The sequence below is a fragment of the Elephas maximus genome, chromosome 1 (genome assembly GCF_024166365.1).
Source record: "Elephas maximus indicus isolate mEleMax1 chromosome 1, mEleMax1 primary haplotype, whole genome shotgun sequence".
NCBI classification, from domain to species: domain Eukaryota; kingdom Metazoa; phylum Chordata; class Mammalia; order Proboscidea; family Elephantidae; genus Elephas; species Elephas maximus.
The window spans coordinates 206256800-206279303 of NC_064819.1; the positions used below are offsets into that span (position 1 = coordinate 206256800).

The 22504-nt window shown below is 40.7% G+C and overlaps 1 protein-coding gene across 1 annotated transcript in view; it reads right to left on the reverse strand.

The window, feature by feature from the left end:
- The window catches only part of MAP3K5 (mitogen-activated protein kinase kinase kinase 5), a 234752-nt gene that overhangs the window by 40000 nt on the left and 172248 nt on the right, over nt 1-22504 (reverse strand). The window contains exons 16-21 of the mRNA XM_049901808.1: nt 21157-21284; nt 20290-20426; nt 19096-19201; nt 13457-13614; nt 9884-10061; nt 8899-8919 (exon numbers count right to left, since the gene is read on the reverse strand). Coding sequence (XP_049757765.1) covers nt 8899-8919; nt 9884-10061; nt 13457-13614; nt 19096-19201; nt 20290-20426; nt 21157-21284 — 728 coding nt within the window. The remainder of the gene's footprint in view (nt 1-8898; nt 8920-9883; nt 10062-13456; nt 13615-19095; nt 19202-20289; nt 20427-21156; nt 21285-22504) is intronic.

Consider the following 22504-nt stretch of genomic DNA (forward strand, 5'->3'; position numbering starts at 1 on the left):
TAATTTATCCAAGTTTTTCAAGCTTTTTATATAAATAAGTACTGTTCTTATCATCAGAGCTATATTATTAAAAGTAGTTTTCACAGCAACTATTTAACAAGTAGTAACATCACACTACCAAGAACTTAAATTATCTCCTAACATATTGATAATTTAGAAGATGAAAAATATCCCATTACATAGCAGGAAATGACCTTTCTCTGAAGATATACCACCCCAGACAGATTTTATCATGAGGAATCTCTTCCATGCTGCTCAGTACTGGAAAGGATTTTCTAACCACATCTAGGAGAATCCTTTAATCATATAACCTTGTGGGTAGTACACATTCCACCCCCTAGTTATATCAAAGATGTCATGAAGAACCATTACTCTTCTATCCCACCTGTAGGCCAGGTGAAGAAAGCTTGTATTAGAGGGGCACCTAGCTTTGGTTTCACCTGTAGGAAAGATGGGGGGGGGGGTGGGGAGGGGAAGGATACAGCTTTTAGGGATAGGTTATCTCTGGGAAAACCATCGTACTGCTCAGTAACTGGAAAGTTTACTAACAATGAACTAATTGACCTGTCTGCTCTTATTTGAGTGGTTATAAAGTAGAATAACTATAAAGTCGGAAGCAAGATGAAGCCATTTAAGATCTGCTGTGAGTTTACCGATTTAATATCATTTTTTGTCTTATTTAAGCATATGGAAAAGTCCAAATGGCTACCCTGAAGATAAAGGACAGAAGAAAGCTCCTGGTATGCAGGATTTCCCAAATGTACTTGACCAGAGAATCCCCACCTTTTTGGAGGAGTTCTTGGGCCTGATGTTTCATAGACCACATTTTAGTAAATGCTGCTGTAGCAGAAAGCACACAAATTACCCCTTCCTTGCTGACAATAGTAGGTTATCTGAGAGGAGAACAGTTTGTCAGGGACCCAAATACAAGACTGCTTTTGAGAGGACATTTCTGGAGGTGGTCAGGCTCTACGGTATGCTTTGTTTTGCTTTAGAGATAATATCAGCTGTGTTTAGGGGCAACAGATTTCAGAATGGCCGAAGCAGCTGCTAGCCTAGCCAACTAAGAACTCTGAGGCTTGGAGCAAGCTTTTCATCTCTATGAGATGTCAAGCCCCTAACTTTAAGTATTGCTGGTGGAAAGAACAAAATTAATGAAGGCTCTCACCGTTCCCTTGGCTTGATAGAATAGCCAGTCACCTTCATGAGAAGGCAAATAGCCCTGCCAGTGGTGTTCACTGCTAATCCCTAATACTCAGTGAGAACCTTGCAGCTTTGAGATTGGTGACAAAAACCAAACCAAACCCACTGCTGTCGAGTTGATTTTGACTCATAGCAACCCTGAGGTCCCCTTTAAAATACAGGCTATGCTCAAGAGTGGAAGCATGCATCATCTACAGTGCAAAGACAAAATTGATATTTTTGGGAATAAACAGATCAGATTTTACCTAGAATGCTACCAGATGAGGGGCTCCTATCGTGTGTGTGTGTGTGTGTGTGTGCGCATGCATTTAAAGAAGCAGAGGGAGTAAGGACTTGGATTATCCTGCTTTTTGGCTGTATGATGTTTGACTACCCAGTAATGACAGCGCCTGTGTCATAGTGGCCCATGAGTTTGAGGGTTGCTATGGATACTGATTGCCTTAAAAGACAGTCTAATGAGTTAAAACTGTATATGCTTAAAGATGGAAACAAGTGCCTGTCATTAAGCTCATCTAGGAAATGAAAGGACTTCCAGATGTTTTGAATGCCCAGTTTGCACAGACCTGATTCACTCTTCTACCCAATTTTAATTCAGTGAACCTGGTTCTAGATTGGTTCCCCTCTCTGTTAGGCCAACTCATGCATTCATTCATCTAACATATTTACTGAACACCTACTATCTTTGGGTAGCCACGAGGACTTGCTGATGGATTGGAGTGAAGAATGTGAAAGAGAAGCATCAAAAAAGACCCTGAGGTTTCCAGCTTAAGAAAATCAATGGATGAATGCTTTATTTGCACACTAAGATAAGAGGAAATAAGAGCTGAAGGGAAAGTTTCTTTTGTTTGTTTGTGTTTTAAGGGGGAAGAAGTGTAATTTTACAGTTCAGTTGGGAAATAAGTTAGCTGGATGTAAGTCTGGAGCTCAGAGGAGAAAACTTAGCAGGAGATAGAAACTTGGTAGCCCACAGCCTGTAGATGGTATTTAAAGCGGAGGACAACAAAATTTAGGGAAAAATAAAAAGAAAGCATAAGACTCAGTCCTTAACAACATCAATAATTTAGAAGAAAAGAGGAGGAAGAAAAGGTAGCAAAGTAGAATGACGAGGAGCAGCCAGTGAAGGCAGAAGAAACTCAGAAGAATAGGGTGTCATGGAAGCCCACAGAGGACATGGCTAAAGCCAGAGACAATGGCCATCTGGGCTGAATGCCACTTAGAGGTTGAGTAAATTGAGAAGACTATTTTTTGGGTCAAGGTCACTAATGATCTTGACCAGAGTAGATTCAGTGATCAAGTGGAAGAGTAGATGCTAAACTGGAGACAATGAAGATGAAGAGGTGAAGATCTAGAGACACACTGTACTTCAGGATATGAATTCATGATGGAAAGCATGAAAATAGGGTGTTGGCCAATGAGGTGACACATAACTATCAGGAGAAAAATTAGTTTATGACAGAAGGGCACTCAAGCATGTGTATATGGGAGTGACCTGGAGAGGCTGAAGGTAAAGAAGCAACTGAAGAAGTCAAGAGGGTGTAGGATCCAGAACCTAAGTGGAGGGTTAGCCTCCTATAGGAAAATGTAAGGGGTTGGAAGAGAGAAAAAAAGGACGCTAAGGCAGGTAAAAAACCCACTGCCATTGAGTCAATTCCAACTTATAGCAACTCCACGTGTTTCCAAGTAGAACTGTGCTCCACAGGCTCCTCAACGGCTGTAATCTTTCCGAAGTAGATCACCAGACTTTTCTTCTAAGGTGCCTCTGGGTGGATTTGAACTCTAACCTTCTGGTTAGTTGTTGAGCATTTAACCATTTGTACCACCCAGGGACTCCTCTAAGGCAGGTAGGTTTACACATTTGTGGTTGGAATACGATCACATCTACTCCTAATGTTTCTAGCTTTTCAAATTATGCAAGACTTCCTGGCATGTTAGAAAGCTTAGTGCCTTTCGGTGGTATTTCTAACTGTAAATGGGGAGAAGCTCAAACATAATTATTTCCAGAGGAGCATGTTGACAGTTTCTGGATAGCATAGAGGTCACAAGTCCCTTTGTTATCAGCTCACAGACATGAGTGATTGGTGCTTTGGGATGCAAGAGAGTAGCCTGGAAAAATGTCCCTTCCCTGACAGCCTTAATGCTAATGTCTTGCCAATTATTAAGATGCCTCGTGCTACGGAGCTAGCCATCAAGTCTAAAAGAGGCTGGATGGACCTCTTAACTTGACCCCTGTGAGGACCGGAAATGTCAAAGGTATGTCTCCAGAGAAGCGATCTCATTGTTCTATTTTAGGGGCTGATGGGAGGAGTATGAAGCCAAAATTCCAAAAAAGATGGCTTCACCAAGAGTCTGGGGGTAGGTTAGGGTGGGGGGTGGGGTGATTGGCCAGTCTATCGGCCCCAGGTTGCTGGGATCACCTGTCTGTGGGAGGGAGATGGCTCTAACTTCAGGGAATTGGATATGTCCATGCTTTGGGAAAGTGGGAACTTCTTTTTAAAATTCCTTCAGTCACTGTGAGGGGCACCTCAGGTCCTAATAGCTATTCATGAGCACCAGGGACCTCATGATCCTCCTTCTCCAGGACAGTGTGGGGACAAAGCCCAACTTTAGTACAAAGTCTCCTATCTGGTCACCCTGTCTCCTGTCCCCAATTGACCAGACCCTGAATAATGACTCTCATACTTTAGCAAGTATAAGAGTCTTCTGGATAGTTTACCAGACAATAAGAACCCCAGACCACACGCCCAGATTCTGGGTAGGGGCAGGAATCTTAATTTTTAACAAGGATCAGATCTGTCATAGTCACTTCTATATTCCCAAGGCTTTCTGCCTGGTTCCTATAATCCTACCGCCTAGTCTATAGTATAGTTTTAACATTTTTATTGAATGTTGGTGCTGTTAAGGTACTGTTGAGTCAACTCTGACTCATAGTGACCTTATGTATAAGAGAACAAAACATTGCCAGGTCCTGCGCTAATCGTTAATAGCTCATATGCAAATTCAAGTTGAAGCTGAAGAAAATCTAAGTGAGGCCAAGAGAAACAAAGTACAATCTTGAGTACATCCTGCCTGAATTTAGAGACCACCTCAAGAACAGATTTGATACACTGAATGCTAATGACTGAAGACCAGAAGAGTCATGGGATGACATCAAGGACATCATACATGAAGAAAGCAAAAGGTCATTAAAAAGACAGGAAAGAAGGAAAAGAACAAGATGGATGTCAGAAGGGACTCTGAAACTTGCTCTTAAGTGCAGAGTAGCTAAAGCAAACAGAAGAAATGATTAAGTAAATGAGCTGAACAGATGATTTCAAAGGGCGACTTGAGAGGACAACGTAAAATATAATGAAATGTGCAAAACTTTTTACTGAATGAATGTCATTAAAGCAACTATCCTTCATAGAGCTGTCAGACGATCCATTGATAGCTGCACTTCCAATATGGTAGGTACTAGCCCGTGTGGTTATTTACATTTAAATTTAATTAAAATAAAAACTTAGTGCCTCAGTCATGCTAGCCACATTTTGAGTGTTTAATAGCCACATATAACTAGTAGCTACTGAATTGGACAATGCAGATATAGGACATTTCTATTATCCTAGGATGTTCTATTGGTCAGTGCGAGTGTCAATCCCACATTGAAATCTTTCCCTGGCTCCCCACCATTCTTTGCTAATAATTTCTTAGCATTGCACAAGGAGCCCTTTGTGATTCAGCCTTGCTTATTCTCCCAGCTTCATCCCTCCCCCATGCACTATAAGTACCAACCGGCATCCTGAGCCACCTGTGTGCCCCTTAATACAAAGTGGGGTTTCACATATCCGGGCATTAACTATACTATCGTGGCCTTGCCTGGCTCCTGACTTTCCATCTATCTGTTAAACTCACATTCATCTTTATTCATCAGATGCCACCCCAACGGAAAGTCTTCCTTGAAACCACTTTCTCAGGGTGACCTCAATCATTCCCTTCCCCTTTGGTACTCCCTCTGTGCAAACTAAATTATTCTACAGTGTAGTTCATTTTTGACTGTATGTCTCCGCTAGTCATAGTCAGGAACTATGCCTTTAGCAGCTTATACATTCATGGCCTAGCACATTTCCTATGCATACAGGGTGCACAATACATTTTATGAGTTAAAATGAATTACCCAATTCCCTGGGTCTATATGTGGGGATTAAAAAAAAAAAAAAAAAAAATTTTTTTTTTTTTTTTTTGTGGGGATAGGGAGAACAGTGCAGGCTTAGTAAGTTATTTTTCTCTCTCCAAAACCTTATCACACCACCCTCCTACTACTATCTTGAGGGGAAGGCTGAGCAAACATAGAGGCCCCTTTGTTGTTGCTGGTTGTCGTCAAGCGATTCTGACTCATGGTGACCCCATGTGTGCAAAGTAGGAACTGCTCCATAGGGTTTTCAAAGCTGTGACCTTTCGGACGTAGATAACCAGGACTCTTCCAAGGTGCCTCTGGGTGGGTTTGAACCACCAACCTTTTGGCTAGTTGTTGAGCACTTACTCGTTTCACCACCCAGTGACTAAGAGGCCCATTAGAAAAAAAAAAAGGGAGAGCAATTATCTGGATAGAGATGGGTATCTGGCCTATAAAAAAACACCTGGGGAAGGAAGAGTACCGTAGCTTGCACTCATCTAGAAGGAGAGTTAAGACCAGGACATAGTTCATAGTTTAATTAATAGGAGGTATGATACCTGAGAACAATCTTAAATGGGATTTTAGCTTCTAGTTAGGCTAGCACATCTGTCTTGCTTTCCTAGAAAGGAGAGGGAAGAACGCATTGCCCATGTAATGATATCCCTTTAGCTGAGAGTCTGAACAGTATAATCATGTGGGAGTTGTGGTTACCCATTCTTTCTAGGCCCAAGTCAATGTCTCGGGCAAGTGGCAGATCAGGGAGGAATGGGTCACTGGGAGGTAAGAAGTCCCAGAGAGTCCTGGAGGCCCAGGGAAAGTTCCAAGAGAGAGGGGGAGGAGGAACAGAGAGGGCCCTTAGAGAAAGGAGAGGGGACCTTCAGACTGTGGTCTACAATTGAAAAAGCCACCGGGCATGGGCAGGCAAGAGAAGAAAAGGGCACCAGCAATAATATTATTAACAACTACTCTTATGATGTGCCTGCTGTGCTAAGCATTTTACATATGTGACCTCATTTAATCTTCACAACAACCCTCAGATCAGGTGCTCTAAATTGCACCCACTGGACAGATAAGGTCACCGAGGGCAAGTAATTTTCAAGGCCACCCAGTCAACAAGTGAACCCAGCTCTGACCCCAACACCCATCCTCTTAACTTTGACTATAAAATAAAGTCCTGTCTTAAGTGGGGTTAGATTCTAAGTCAGAGCAGAGTCCAAATTACTCCTGAATGACCCTGAGCGTGGAAGGTGACAGGGAAGGTGGGAGCAGTGACTGACCAAGGGCTCAGCAGATTTATACCGTCCATCTCACGCTTGCTGGAAGGCATGTTTTTGCTGAGAAGGCGTGTGGGCAGAATTGCCTGCTGAAATTATCATTCTCTCTCTCTCTCTCGCCAAGTATGTGTACCTAGGTTCACATAAGTTAAATGTGTGACGGGAATCTATTTCCTGCAAACAAAAGCCAAACCATGTGGAAAGGATAAAACTCTCATGGGTTGAGCTTTTGGGCATAGTTCCAGACTCGTCCAGTATATCGTTTTATTCTGTTCCCGGAACCAAATCTGTGAAGTGGTTTTCTTACCAGCACAGACTGCCTGATGAAACAAGTAGCCTGCTGCATGTCACATATCTAGAAAGTGGCTTTTATACTTTAACCCCTGAAGAGCTCTGGTGGCTGCTAACCAAGGGGCAGTTCGAACCCACCAGCTGCTCAGTAGAGGAAGTTGTGTCTTGGAGAAAGATGTGGTGGTCCGCTTCCATAAAAATTATAGCCTTGGAAACCCTATGGGGCAGATCTAATCTGTCCTATAGGGTCACTATGAGTCAGAATTACTTGATGGTGATGGGTTTTTTTGTTGTTGTTCTTACACTTTAACGCTAGCGTAAGTAACGCTAAATGCTATGTAGACTCTGATATATTTAACTACCTAATAACCATATGATGGAAGAGTATTATGTATGAGGTCCCATCATTGGTAAAACAGAGGGTCAGCAAAAAAGAGGAAAATCCTCAATGAGATGGATTGACACAGTGGCTACAACAATAGGTTCAAACATAGCAATGATTGCGAGGATGGCACAGGACAGGGCAGTGTTTCGTTCAGCTGTACATAGGTTGGCTTTGAGTCGGAACCGACTTGACAGTAACTAACAACAATAACAACAACTCTGGGTTGAGTCCCTGGGTGGTGCAAACAGTTAATGTGCTCAGCTGCTAACCGAAAAGTTGGAGGCTGGACTCTACCCAGAGGTACCTCAGAAGAAAGGCCTGGCAATCTACTTCTAAAAAATCAGCCACTGAAAACCCCTTGAAGCACATTTCTACTCTGACAAACATGGGGTCACCATGAGTTTGAACTGACTCAATGGCAACAGGTTAACTGGGCCCTAGGCTGACTGGCTCTGAGGCATCTAAGGAAGCTTCCTTTGGCCCACAGAAACCCAGGTGCAATACACATTAAGCACCCTGCACTACTTGGACAACAACTCATCCCACTCAGGGAAATCCAAAACTGTGTTCACTTCTTCATTATTCTTTGAAATGCATTAATTCACCTTCCTCGAGCAAATTTACCATCCTAGTTATGATCTGGTGCCCTGGTGGTACAGTGTGAATGAGCTACGGCTGCTAACCAAAAGGTCAGCAGTTCAAATCCACCAGCCCCTCCTTGGAAACTATGGGGCAGTTCTACTCTGTCTATAGGGTTGCGATCTGCATAGGCCAACATTAAAGGACAAAAATACAATTAGTCCTGACCAACTAAAAATAGAGATAACATGTAACTCCAAGGATGACAGAGGAAGGTGTCAGGAATTCAAAATTTTCCTCAAGAAATCCATTAAGTGACCAACTGGCTCCTAGATAAGAAGATTCCAATTGACGATTTCAAAAACACAGACATCGTCTTCCGTTCAAACAAATAAAAGGTCAACTTTGACTCAGGGCAACCCCATGTGTATCAAAGTTGAAGTGCGACCCATGGAGTTTTAATGAATGATTTCTTGGAAGTAGACATCAGGCCCTTCTTCTGAGTTGTCTCTTGGTGGACTTGAACCTCCAGTTTTTCAGTTAGCAGCCTAAGGTGTTAAACATTTGCCCCACCCAGGGACTCACCTTGCATTTAACCCATTTGCCATTGAGTAGATTCCGACTCATAGTGACCCTATAGGACAGAGCACAACTGCCCCATAGGGTTTCCAAGAGCACCTGGTGGATTCAAACTGCTGACCTTTTGATTAGTAGCCAAGCTCTTAACTACATCATGCATTTAGGGAGGAACAATTGTGGCCAGGAGTAGAAATCAACTCTCTGGCAACTGGTTTTTCATGAAAGAGAAAGGAGAGGGGTTTCCAAAAGAATGAAACCAGCCAGGCTTGCAGCTGCATACACCCTTCCTTCCCAAGAGCAATCTTACCCGCCCCCCTCCCCACACCCGACCACCCTAACCAAGGAGCAGAGTGTGAGGCGATTTGGTGGAAAATTTAGAGTTTATGGCATGCTATGCTGGGCTTCAGCTCAATGGGCATAGGTAAAAATAAACTCACCATTTGATCCAGCTGAAAGAGCTGTGGAAAGAAAAGCAAACACAGCATAAGCAAACGCTGGATTTGTTGTTAAACTGAGAAGCCAGCAAAAAACAAAAGCTTGAAATGGGATCAATGTGCTTTCCAAATATTCAATCTGCCCGTCCTCACCCAATATAAACACCAAAAATGCCAAGAACAAATGGATCACTTACTTGTTTTGTTTGCTTATTTCTGAAATGACTTATGGAAATTATTGCAAAAAGACAATTTACTTACAATTTTGCATTGATGTTGTATTTATAACGAGCAATCTTATCTTTCTTTTTGTTAGTTACCCAGAAAGATATTCTTTAAGAGACAGCAGGGTTTTTCTACTGCCTAAAATTCAAAGCACACATTATCTAGATGACCTGGGAGTTTAACAGCTCTGTAGTCACTCTGTAGCCCATAAGTGGTAACTTGGGGTTTCAGTTCCAAAAGGCTACATTTTATCCCTTTTACACTTTAACCCCAAAAGAGCCCTGGTGGAGCAGGTTTAGTACTTGGCTGCTTACCAAGAGGTCAGCAGTTCGAACCCACCAGCTACTCTGTGGGAAAAAGATGTGGCAACCTGGTTCTGTAGAAATTATAGACTTGGAAACCCTATGGGGCAGATCTAATCTATCCTACAGGGTCACTATGAGTCGGAATCTACAAGACAGCAGCATTTTTTTGGGGGGGGTTACACTTTAACCCTAGCATCAGTAATGCTAAATGCTATATAGATTCTGATATATTTAACTACCTAATAACCATATGATGGAAGACTATTATGTATGAAGTCCCATCATGGTGAAACTGATGGTTAACAGCTCCCTGATAATAGAATTGAACATCTGAGTATACTGTGCTAAGGTTTACACCAATTTCCAGTGATACCTATAAACTGATAATACTGGTTCATGTCTGCAAATACCTTCCATCTTAAATGCTTAAAATTGAGCTTTTCAATGCAACCACTTACCTGAAAGCTTAGCTTGTATTTTTTTCTTTTTGCTTGACACTTTTAAGAACTCATCAATCAGCAAGTCATTAGCACACGCTCTCTTGTCTGGATCTGGTTCAAAACATTTCAGTATGAATGCCTTAGCCTCTGCTGACATGGACTCAGGAATCTCCGGGTGGACCTTAAACATTCCCACCTGAGGTATAAATATGAAAAGAACATGGTGTCTTCTGAGCAATCATGCAATCTCACTGTGTAAGCTCCAGGCTCCATAACTGGTTCTCCTAATGCAACAAGATCTTTTATCATGCACCACAAACTCAGCATAAGTTAGGGCGTGCTTTTTAGGCTATAGAATATCTCAAAGTGCTTTCGCAACTTTACCAATGACAGAGGCAGAGTGACTCATTTAAGACAAGAGACAGCACTATGTAGTAATAATTAACTCCTCAAAGCTTTAGAACACGTTGGCACACAAAAAAGATATTTTTCATTGAGACCATTGGGTTGTTTACAATAACTATGTGCCAGGCATTGTGCTAGGCTTTTCTCACATATGAACCTCATCGAATCCTTTCAACAACCCAGTGATCTAAATATTATTCCCGCAGAAATGTGGAACAGAATTTCAAATTCTCATGGAATCCAGATTTTCTGGAGCCATGAAGGCTGGATGAACCCCCAAAGCAAATGCCCTGAGATAATCTTTAAACCTCAAACCAAAAATATCCCCTGAAGTCTTCTTGAAGGGTTAGCATAATTTGTAAAGAATGTTTGCCTGGAGCACAGTACTCTTTTAAAGAACTGATCTATATGAGATTAAATTGACACCACCAACTGGGAAGGTCAGATAGTAAACTTAGGAGGCAGTGAGTTTATGCTTAGAGTGGAGGAACAATTTGGAAAAGGAGGCTGAAACGGTTGCACAACTTGAAGAATGTAATCAATGTCACTGAATTGTACATACAGAAATTATTGAATTGGTGGATGTTTTACTGTGTATATTTTCAAAAACAATAAAAAAAAAATCTTAAAAAATACTTTCCCTGTTACATGGTCTGGGTTTACACCAATATGGAAACTGAAGCTTAGAAGGGGTGGGGTTACAAGGTTATGAAAAGGCAGATTTTGCATTTAAACCTTGGTTTGTTTGGCATAGAGCCCATGCTCTTTTCTCTGTGACATGATTGGTGAGTATTTTCCCTGTCTCAAATCACCTACATTAAAAGAGATATTTAAAAGTATTTTAAAATGAAATGAACAGTATTTTTATAACAATTAGAATTTTTTCTAATTGCTGCCATTTACATTTTATTTTTTAATGATGTTCTTATGTACTTAGGGTAGAGAAAACTTTCTAAAGAAATCTCTTTTACAATTATATATAAAAAAATAGCTTATATAAATTTATTATTTTATTTAATATATAATTATTTAGAATAATTATATAGCCTTTACTATGATGTGTCAGACACTGTTCTAAGTGCTTGGCACATATTATTTCAAACAGCCGTCACAAAACCCCTATACTAAAAACCATACCAAATGCATAGCCGTTGAGTCGATTCCAACTCATAGTGACCCTGTAGGACAGAGTAGAACTGCCCTATAGGGTGTCCAAGGAGTGCCTGGTGGATTACAACTGTTGATCATTTTGGTTAGCAGCCATAGCTCTTAACCACTTCAACACCAGGGCTCCCAAAACCCCTATAAAAATTAAAAAAAAAAAAACCCATTGTCAATGAGTCTATCCCAACTCATAGCAACCCTATAGGACAGAGCAGAACTGCCCCATAGGGTTTCCAAGTAGCAGCTAGTGAATCTGAACTGCCAGCCTTTTGGTTAGCAGCCGAACTCTTAACCACTACACCACCAGGGCTCGAAAAAAAAAAAAAAACCTATAAAAGGTGCTATTTTTATACCCATTTTATAGATGAAGAAACCAAGGAACAAGAAGGTTAAGTAGCTTGCCCAAAGTCATCCCATAGCTAGAGCACGTTGGAGCCTGGATGCAAACATTGTAAATCAATGCCAGAGTCTATGTTATCTCATCTCTCCAAGATGGTATCACTTCCTAAGGAAGGCTTAAGCCCACTGCCATTGAGTCATTTCTGACTCATGGTGACTCTACAGGACAGAGTAGAAATACCCCATAGGGTTTCCAAGGCTGTAAATCTTCATGGAAGCAGACTGCCACATCTTTCTCTGTGGAGTGGCTGGTACACTCAAACCACTGACGTTTCGGTTAGCAGCCGAGCATTTAACCACTGTGCCACCAGGGCTCCATGCAAGGCTTAGGCTGGCCTAAAGGCAGTATGTATAATAATCACTGCACAGATGGATGATAAAGCAACATTTCAGAGCAATGTCCTAGAAATTGATAAAAACTTGAAAGATAAGCCAACAAGAGAAAGACATCAATTCATGTCAAGAAGAACAGAGCTCTTAGCAGCTCTCATTGCTCTTTCAGGTTTGGTTATACTGCTCTTTTCTATATCAGCAGCACCCCATCAGATCACCTTAGAGCTTAAAGTAAGCCAGGCTTTGTACAAGAGTAGAACGTACGTAACACAGGGACCTCCACAAGAGCTATACATAAAGGGAATAATGCTAAAATCACAGCCAGCAGTTGGGAGAGAAATAACAGATAATCAGCTAGAGTCCTCTGTCTTAGGGTTCCATTTTAAACCTTCCTTTTTTTTTTTTGGCGTGAGGGTCTGGCAGGTGAGGACTACAGGCATGCAGAGGCAGGTAGTCACCATTTCCAGTCCTCAGGTCCTGAGCTGTGGCACCCAGGCTCTCTCAGCCCTATCGCCGTATTGGGTGCCCCCTACTGTAAGGAGGTGGGGCTGTTTCCTGCTCCCAAAAGAGTTACTAAGGGGCCAGTTAACAGGCTAGAAAAGTAGAAATATGAAGCTAAGACTGACGTATTTAAAATAGTAATTAATCTCTTTTTTAATGGATTCATTCAACTATTCTGGTAGAGAAGTAAAGGAAAATTTTATTTTATTTTTTAATATCAATTGGTTAAAAAAGTTCTTATATCTCTTTCCAAGGAAGATTTTTAGACTGTGTTTCCTAAAAGAGCTTAAATAGTATTCCATGTAGTGGGGTGTTATTTATACTGCTTCCTTAGAAGATAGTCAAAGGAAGTTACATTTAATCTCACTTTGTAGCTGAGAAAACTAAGGCCAGGAGAGATCATTGTGGGAAGACTCAACACTGGCTGAGGGCATGACTCTTCTTGAACATTAATGCGCTCTCAGAACATGCTTATTTAGGCTGTTTTTTACCTTTTACCTTAAAAAAATGACATAAACATATATTCAGTAGCTATGAAAAGCTTTAAGGATCCCTGGTGGTGCAAACAGTTAAGCACTCAGCTGGTATCCGGTCGGTGGTTCGAACTTACCCAGCAGCTCTTTGGGAGAAAGACCTGGTGATCTGCTTCTGTAAAGATTACAGCCAAGAAAACCCCATGGGGCAGTTCTACTCTGTCACATGGGGTCATTATGAGCTGGGATCAACTTGACAGCACCCAACAACAACAGCATGTATACACGTGTTTTCAAGACATAAACAAAATGAGACCTTGAACATAGCTGCTTGTGGTTCTCCCAGTTCATAAAAGGGTGGTTTTCCTGTGGCCATTTCAATGATAGTGCAGCCCAAAGACCAGATGTCTGCTGCTTTTCCGTAGCCTCTTGGCCCTTTATCTATTATTTCTGGTGCCATGTACTGAAGGGTACCTGGAAATAATTCAAACACATTTTTTCAATTTAAAAAGAGGTAAAAGATGGATAGCTTATGACAGTTGCTATATAAGTAAAACAACAAGTATGATGCAGGTCCTAATATCTCATAATATTTGAGTTCCCATTTTCTCTGTTGTTAATGAAAGTGGAAATAGCAGTTTTTATCATGGATTTTACCAGTGATATAAAAAATACTTTTCCAATATCATTGGGTTATAAATGGATACTTTCTCATTATAGCATAGTATAATTGAGGCACCATTTCATTGGGACCTCTTTGAAACTTCTAACAATTAGTCTTCTGAGAACAACAGTGTATCAACACACATTTTCTGGGTCTGGTTCTTTAAATACATGAAGACTGCTATTAGGTATACTTCTAATCTTCTCCAGGATAAATCTAGTTCATTCAACCATTTCCTTAAATCTATATTTCTAAATTCCTGAGTTAAATGCTTAGTTCTTCTGTTTCCATTCTTATTTCTTCGTCATGAAAGCACAAAGATTCTGAAAGCAATTACTAAGAATATATAATATAAATCATTTCTGGAGTACTTTATTCTGTGAATCAAATATACATGACTCCTGCCTGTGTGCCCGAGGTCCATGGAATAACAAGTTTAACAGATGAAAGACAGATCAGATGCCAGCAATACAGACAAATCATCAGACAGAAAGTGAAGGGGAATGAAATGAAAAAGGGAGAGCCAAGAAATGGGGAGCCAAGAGCCACTGGTTCTAGTTCTGGTCTGGTCCATCCCAGGTAAACACTCAGCTGCAGTGACCTCACTGGCCAAATAAGGGGCTGGATTTGCATTTCTAATACCCACTAGAGAGATCTCCCAAAGTCCAGCAATGAGTTAGAAGTGTGAACACAAGCAGATTATTGCCACATCTCCTGCCTCTGGTATACTCAGGAAACCGGTTGCTGTCAAGTTGATTCCGACTCAGGGCAACCCCATGTGTGTCACAGTAGAACCATACTCCATAGGGTTTTTGACAGTTCGTTTTCAGAAGCAGATCACCAGGCCTTTCTTCTGAGGTGCCTCTGAGTGGACTCAAACCTCCAACCTTTGGATTAGCAGCTGAACATGTTAACCATTTGTATGACCTCATCCAAGATGTCATGTTAAAATACTTCAAATCCTAAGGCATTTGTCAAAATAGTTACTTCAGTATTTTCTGATTTATAACCAAAGTGACATTTTGATACACACAGATAACACCTTTTATGAATATCTTAATGCATGATTTATAGGTAAAATCCACATGAAATTCTCTTAAACTACTTCTATGAAACCCACTAATACATAAGCTAGAAGCTGGCTATTGTTCATAATAATATAATAAAGGTAGGTTATTTTTTTTCAAGCTTTGTCATCTTGCCAGGTTTACCCTTTAAACCTCATCATTACATGTCAGTAGTTCAAATTTATGGTTACATACAACTGTACATGTCTGCTCTCAGCTTAAATTTGCAAAGCTCTTGGAGGAAAGCATTTTACTTTCCCAAGTATAAGGAAGACACACTCTCCAAAGATTGACCTACCCTTAATAGAAAACTGCTATGATTTCTCTTCATTTGTAGCTTCCCTGCAAGTGATATTTTTTTGTGATTAAAATACAATCAAATGATCTTTTAGAAAAAGCGTTGAAGCCTACCACCCCCTGCTGTTCTATCTGAGTCTAAAATAAATTTGATGAGAGAAGTTAAGTTGTGCTAATACGTGAGTGGCATAGTGGTTAAGAGCTCGGCTGTTAACCAAAAGGTTAGCAGTTCAAATCCACCAGCCACTCCTTGGAAACCCTATGAGGCAGTTCTACTCTGTCCTATAGGGTGGCTATGAGTCGGAACCAACTCAACAGCGCATGAGAACGGTATCCGAGTAGAAATTACAACTGATCAAAAATACAGTGAATTTATGAAATTGGACAGTTAAAGTAATATCCTAACAATAAACTACACTTTTTTTTATTCAGCAGATAATATTTCAAAGATCTCTACGTGCCAATTGTGTCTAATTATCCTCCACAGAGCAAGTGCTAAAAAAAAAAAAAAACAGGTTTAGTCATGTGTTCATATCTGCTTCTCTACAAACACATGACACATAGCATTTTATATAAAGAGACTTGCAGAGCTGAATAATGGAGATGCAAACCAATGTGAACATCAACCTAAAAAAAAAAAGTGAGAGTATTAACCCTAAAACCTGTACCTCATAGATACCGCATTCCGAAGTTTAAGAAAAATTCTTTATTTTAGAATTTCTTTGCCAGTGTAGCTATCTGGGGAGGCAGAATAGTTTAGTTGTTAAAAATTTAAAAATTATATTTCATTCAATCATCCATTCTATAGATATATATTGAGGGATCCCTAAAGCACTCCACTGCTAATCAAAAGGTTGGTGGCTAGAAACCACCGATAGTTCCACAGGAGAAAGATGTGGCAGTCTGCTTCCATAAAGATTTACAGCCTTGGCCACCCTGTGGGGCAGCTCTACTCCATCTTAAAGGGTTGCTATGAGTCAGAATTGACTCAACAGCAGTGGAATAAACAGAAATACCACAGACACAAATGTACAAAAGCTTATATTTTTGTAGAGGGAAGCAGACAATAAGCTATAAGCAAAATAAATAAGTAAATTATATAGTATGTGAGAAAGTGATGTGTTATGACCAAAAAAAGAGCAAGGTGAAGGGGATCAGGAGTATCCAGTCCTAGGGAGGGCTGCCCTTGTAAATAGGGTACTCAGGGTAAGCCTCAGGACTTTAGGGTGTTGAGGGAGTCTGCCGTGTAGGTAACTGGGGGGAGGTGTTACTGGCAAAAGGAAAAGCATGTGCAAACGCCCTGTAGCAGGACCTTGTAACAGTTACCTCACTGGCCTCTTGTTTGGGCCAATGAGGTAACCGCGGCTGAGTATTTACGTGGCATGATGGAGGAAATACAGGAAGGCCCATGTGCATGGAGCAGAGCAAGCAATGGGGGGAGAGTAGAAAATAAGGTCTGAAGGACTCCAGATCCGGACGGAGCCTTATCCGCCATTTCAAGGAGTTAGTGTTTACTCAGATAGAAATAGAAAGCCATTAAATACTCTTGAGTGCTAGGGCTTGATTTCTGTGTTAAAAGGATCATTCCGGCTACTGTGCTGAGAACAGACAGTAGGGGGCCAATGTGGATGCAGGGAGTAGAGATAGGAGGCTATTGAAGTATTGTGGGTAATGAGAGATGAGGGTGGAAGCAGCGGAGGCAGCAAGAAGTGTCCCGGTTTTGGACATATGTTGCAGTTAGAGCCAACAGGCTTCCTTGATGAATTGGAGTGTGAGAAGAGAGAGGCACCACGGATAACTCTAAGTCTGGAACTGCCATCAACTGAGACCAGGAAGAGTATGGGTGGAACAGGTTTGGGGAGAAGATAACTAATTCCATTTGGCATGTTAAGTCTAGTTGAATCTCAGCTCTATCGCTAGTTATTTAATATCTTTGAAACTTAATTTTCCCACCATAAACCAGGATAACGATATCTACCGCTTAGGGCTGATGTATGAATCTCAGTGAAATCACTTATGTAAAGCATTTAGCAGAGTCAAGTATACAGTAAACACTTCATAAACGCTGGTTGCTGTTGCCTTCTCCTTCACCAAAATCACCAAGAGGTTAGACAGATCAATGTCTTTCAACTCGGTTCATTGGAGGTTGACTGAGCCCCTGCAACTTATCTAGCTCTGAGGGCTATGGTGGTCTGCACAACTGGTTACAATCAGTGCTGGAGACAGATGTAAGCATGTTAGTCACATACGTCACTCTTAATTGCAGAAGTATCTGCAAAGGGTTCTGGGAAGACAGGCTTTAGTACAACTCCTTTGAGGATTTAAAAAAAAAAAGTTCTCAAGAATAAAAGACTAATATCTTGCCAAATAAAGTGTGCTGAAAGCGAAGACTTTCCTCTCAGAAATTGCTGAGTCTTGGCAGCGTCTAAAATGTCTCTTGCCAAGTTGAAAGTGTACGAGGAAAAAAATGTAAAGATATTTAAAATTATTAATAGGCTGGTACTTATTCTGTTCAAAAAATACATTATAAATGTATTTAATTCTGTGTCTTGAAATACCCATTTTCATGGGGTTGGGAGCCAGGCCAGAGGTGTTGAATGAATGTTCTGAGGAAGAACCTTTTGGGATTTCTCTCTATCCTCCTTTCCCTTTCTCAGGCTACCAGAACAGATACTAGGGTGAGGTGGAGAGAACGATGGACGGGGAGAAAAAGGTCAAAGCAAAGAGCAAAGGGTAGATTAAAAACCTGAGTTCTAGCATTTATAAACTGTGTGACTTCTGGCAGCAATGTTCCTTTCTCTCAGTTTCCTCAACTGCAAAATGAGGGTTCTACCACCTACCTCACAAAGAGCCCTAGTGGCACAATGGTTAAGCACTTGATTGCTAATGGAAAGGTCAGCTGTTCAAACTTGCTCGTGGCTCAGAGGGAGAAAAGGCCTGGTGATCTGCTCCCCTAAAGACTACAGCCTAGAAAACCCTGTAGGGAACTTCTACTCTGTCACATGAGGTCACTATGAGATGCAGTCAACTTCGATGGCATGCAACAACAACTAACAACAGAATAAATAAATGGGAACATCTAGCCATTTTGCTTCATATTAGACCAAAGATTACCCATTGACTCTTCTTGCTAAACTTTCTCTCTCTAATCATAGTAAGAATTGAATACTTAAATAAGAGTCAACATAAAGGAATGATAAGAACATGGAGTGAAGACCAAGACTGAAGTCCTAGATGCCCCCTACCCCGGTAAATATTGAGTGTCCTTGGGCCATCAGTAATTCCTCTGATCTTCAGTTTCCTCTTGGTGCATTGTTACCTTTTTAGAAATCTCACTTTGTCTCCACCCTCCTAGGACTTTGCACTACAGGCAGCTAGCTTGAGTGGCTGCACTGCATAATTTCTCAGGAAAACTCTCTCCTTATCCCACTCCTCAGTTGGTGAGTCACTTCCTCTTTCTGAATTGAAATCTGACAGTTATTTACATTGTGGAGTAAGTGAATAGGCCACAGGGAATAAACAGGACTAGGAACGAGGGAACTCATAGTCCAAATGGGAAGTGATTAAGGTATGAGTAAGAATCAGAGAGCTTGGACTATGGAAATGCTGAAAAAAAAAATCTTGTCAGGGTTATGGTGGTTGTAGGCCAACCAGGAAGGAAGTAATGCCATGAAAGGAAAAACAAATGATAAATTCAGAGTTAAAAAAAAAAATCTTTAGTGGCATTAAGCAGGAGACTGAGCAAGCACATAAATACAAGAGAGAGGGGCCAGTTTAAATTCTGTGTCGCATTTTTTAGTGAGCCTCAAAAGATACTCACATTAACATTTGTGAGTTCACGGACTAAATTTCTCTCTCCTATTATGCTCAAACTTAGCATTACTTCTTTAATTACAAAAGATGGGTATCATCATTACAAAAACATACCAGTGAAAGTTTCAGTACATGGATTTATGCCAGCCAACCTCTTTGATGTCCCGAAGTCGGAGATCTTGAGAACACCACTATAGGTATTAATCAACACATTGTCACCCTAGAGAACAGAGGACTTTAATCAAACACGTTATCTTTCTTTCAATACTGTTGCTGGCTTGCAAGTCTAATATGAAAAGGTATCCTTAGAGCAAATGAGGACATTAACTCTGCACTTTTCATTAATATCTTATAGCTGTTCACAATCTGCTACTCGGGTCACAAGGTCAAAAATGGTTCCTACTTCGAGTTTGCTGCAGTTCACAGATAGTATAGGCTTCAATAACGTGTATGGTAAGTTAAATTATATTTATAACTTCCCGGTCATTTTACTTTCTTTTCTATGTTGTTTTACTTATTTTCCTGGGATACCTAGGAAATAGAATTAAATTCATCACAGATAAACAGGGATTTGAGTCAATTTTAGGGTAGTAATATTAATTTCAAACCCATTGCCATCGAGTCAATTCTGACTCACAGTGACCCTACAGGACAGAGTAGAACTGCCCCATAGGGCTTCTAAGGCTGTAGATCTTTACTTTACATAAGCAGGCTGCCACATCTTTCTCCCACGGAGCAGCTGGTGGGCTCAAACTGACCTTTTAGTTAGCAGCCAAGTACTTAGACACTTCGCCACCAGGGCTCCTTCCAATATTAACTTATTTCGTCAAAATGCATTAGTTTCGAATTTTCTCCTTTTAAACAGAATCTAATAAGTTATCTAATTTGATTTCAATCCATGAGTATGTGAGACTTGTGGGAAAAGAGGATTTTATTTTTTTCTTCCAATCATGCATCCATTGATTCAGTAAATTTGAGTAGCAATTATTGGTAAGGATATGAAGATGAAGCAGCCTGTAAGCTCCTCAGGAGCAGGGACTAGTCTTATTCAACTTTGTACTGCTGCACCCCCACCCCAAAGAGCACCTAAACCAAAGTGGGAGCTCAATCTTAGTGAGTTGAACATGACCAAGGAGTTTATACCTTGAGAAGAGATCAGACATGAATACAAATAAATGATTCATCATACAGTAATATCTTACATTTCTGCTATTTCTAAGGTTTATTAATTTGCCGCTCCAAATTAGTACTCAAAACACAATATAACTTTAGTAAATAAAAACAGAAATGAATCCTAGTGCATCCTACCTTTATATCCCGGTGAACTATCTGATTGTCATGGAGGTATTTTAATCCTTCAAGTATTTGCTTTGTATAAAAGCCAATTGTTTGCTCATTGTCTTTTAATGGGCCCCATTTGGAACGAAGGAGAGCAGAAAGACTTCCTGTGAAGCAGAGAAAAAACAGTGGGTAAAATCTTTAAGTTAAAGTAAAACAAGTTCTTTAAAGCGCACAGTGGCTGCAACAATGGGCTCAAACATAGCAACAATTGTGAGGATGGTAGCAGGACCAGGCAGTGTTTTGTTCTGTTGTACACAGGGTTGCTATAAGTCAGACTCGACTCCGTGGCACCTAACAATAACAGCAGCAGCAATGTAATGTTAATTTAAGCCAACAGAAGTTGGGTTATTCACAGTAGCCCAGGCCTTGTACAAAATTCTTGGGGCTCAAACATGAATAAAAAAAAGTCCCTTATCTAAAGAAGCTCATTATCGAATACAGTAGAAGTTGCTACCATTAATCCAAGTTATGACTAACCTGTTGCCATCAAGTCGATTCCAACTCATAGGGACTCTATAGGACAGAGCAGAACGACCTCATGGGGTTTCCAATGAGCAACTGGTGAATTCAAATTGCCGATCTTTTGGTTAGCAGCCGAGCTCATAACCACTACGGCACCAGGGCTCCAAGTTACAATTATTGGTATGAAATTAGTTCCAGTATTTATTTATTTATTTATTTACTGTCTCCTAGTAAACAGCAAAGTAATGCCATATGTCCACTTTTTCTTTTAACTTAGACAAGTAAAGGCCTGTGGATACAGTAAGTCTCAATTTTACTGTGTTTCAAGGCCTAGAAATTTATACTTTTTAAAGAAAGAAAAATATTTCTTACCTCCTGGAACCTGCTCCATGAAAATTTTAATAAAGCCATTCTCACTAAAAGAGCCCAGATACTGGACAATATTTTTGTGTTTCAGGTGCTTATGCAATGCTATTTCTTCATGTAGCGGCTGGGAGTATCTAAAAGACATGCAAGTATTGATGAGCTAATTATATAGCCAGACTTTAGATTAGCATATAAATTTAAGCAATGGCATTTGAAAATGTTAGCTAAATATATGCCCAATCCAAATATGACCATTTAAGACCTTTATTTCTCATAAGATCAATTCTATGACGTTGAGGCTATAGCAGGATCTAGGAGAAAAAGGGTCAGGCACTGTTCTAAGCCCTCTGTATATATTAACTCATTTCTCATAGCAATCCCATGAGGAAGATTCTATTAGGATGCTCATTTGACAGATGAGGAAATTGATTCACAGAGGGGATGACTAAAGCTGGCCCAAATCACAAAGCTAGTAAGTGACGGAGCTAATATTTGAACCCAGGAGAACAGAAATCATCTCACACAGCTTACTGTCACATTATCATGACTATATATTCCACTGTCCTCATCACCATAACTTTACTATTCCAGGAGACCCTCTCTCAGAATCAGTTCCTAGGCTGCCTATAGTTAGGGGTGACTATTTTTGGCCAGTGGAATAGAGCTGAAAGTATGCTAGGCATTTCTGGAAAGCATGGTTTTCCTTTTTATTCCTTCTGCCTGGAATGCAGATAAGGAGGCTGGAGGCAGAGCAGCCACCTTTGAAAGTTATGCACTAAGGATGGAGAGGCAGAAAGATAGCTGGGACTTGGGACACTGGTGGCATTGGAGTGAGTGTCTTTTTCCGCTTGGGGTAGTCACAGAAGGCTTCTCTGAGGACTTGACATATGAATTGCAATCTAAAAGAGGAAAATAAAGCAGTCATGCCAAGATCTGGGGAATGAGCCTTGCTGTGCCTGACAAACAGAAAGACACCAATGTGGCTGGATACTAGTGTTCAAGGGGAGGTGGGGATCTACAGAGGGAAGCAGATCGTCATGGCCTTATGGTTCCAGGGAAGAGTACTGGGCTTTCTGCTGGTTGTAATAAGAATTCATTGAAGGATTTTAAGCAGTGATGACATGACATGATTTAACCTCAGAAAGATCTTTCTGGCTGCTCTGAGAAAGAATGGACTAAGGGTGAAGGGAGGAGAGAAAACAGAGACAGAAGGCAGGAGGCAGAAGCAGTCAAGAGCCTGGGTGAGAGACCTGGTGGCTTAGACTAGAGTTGTATTTGTGATAGGAAAGAGTGGGACAAATCAGAATATATTACGAGGTTGAGACAACAGGACTGACTGATGGAGCTGATACGG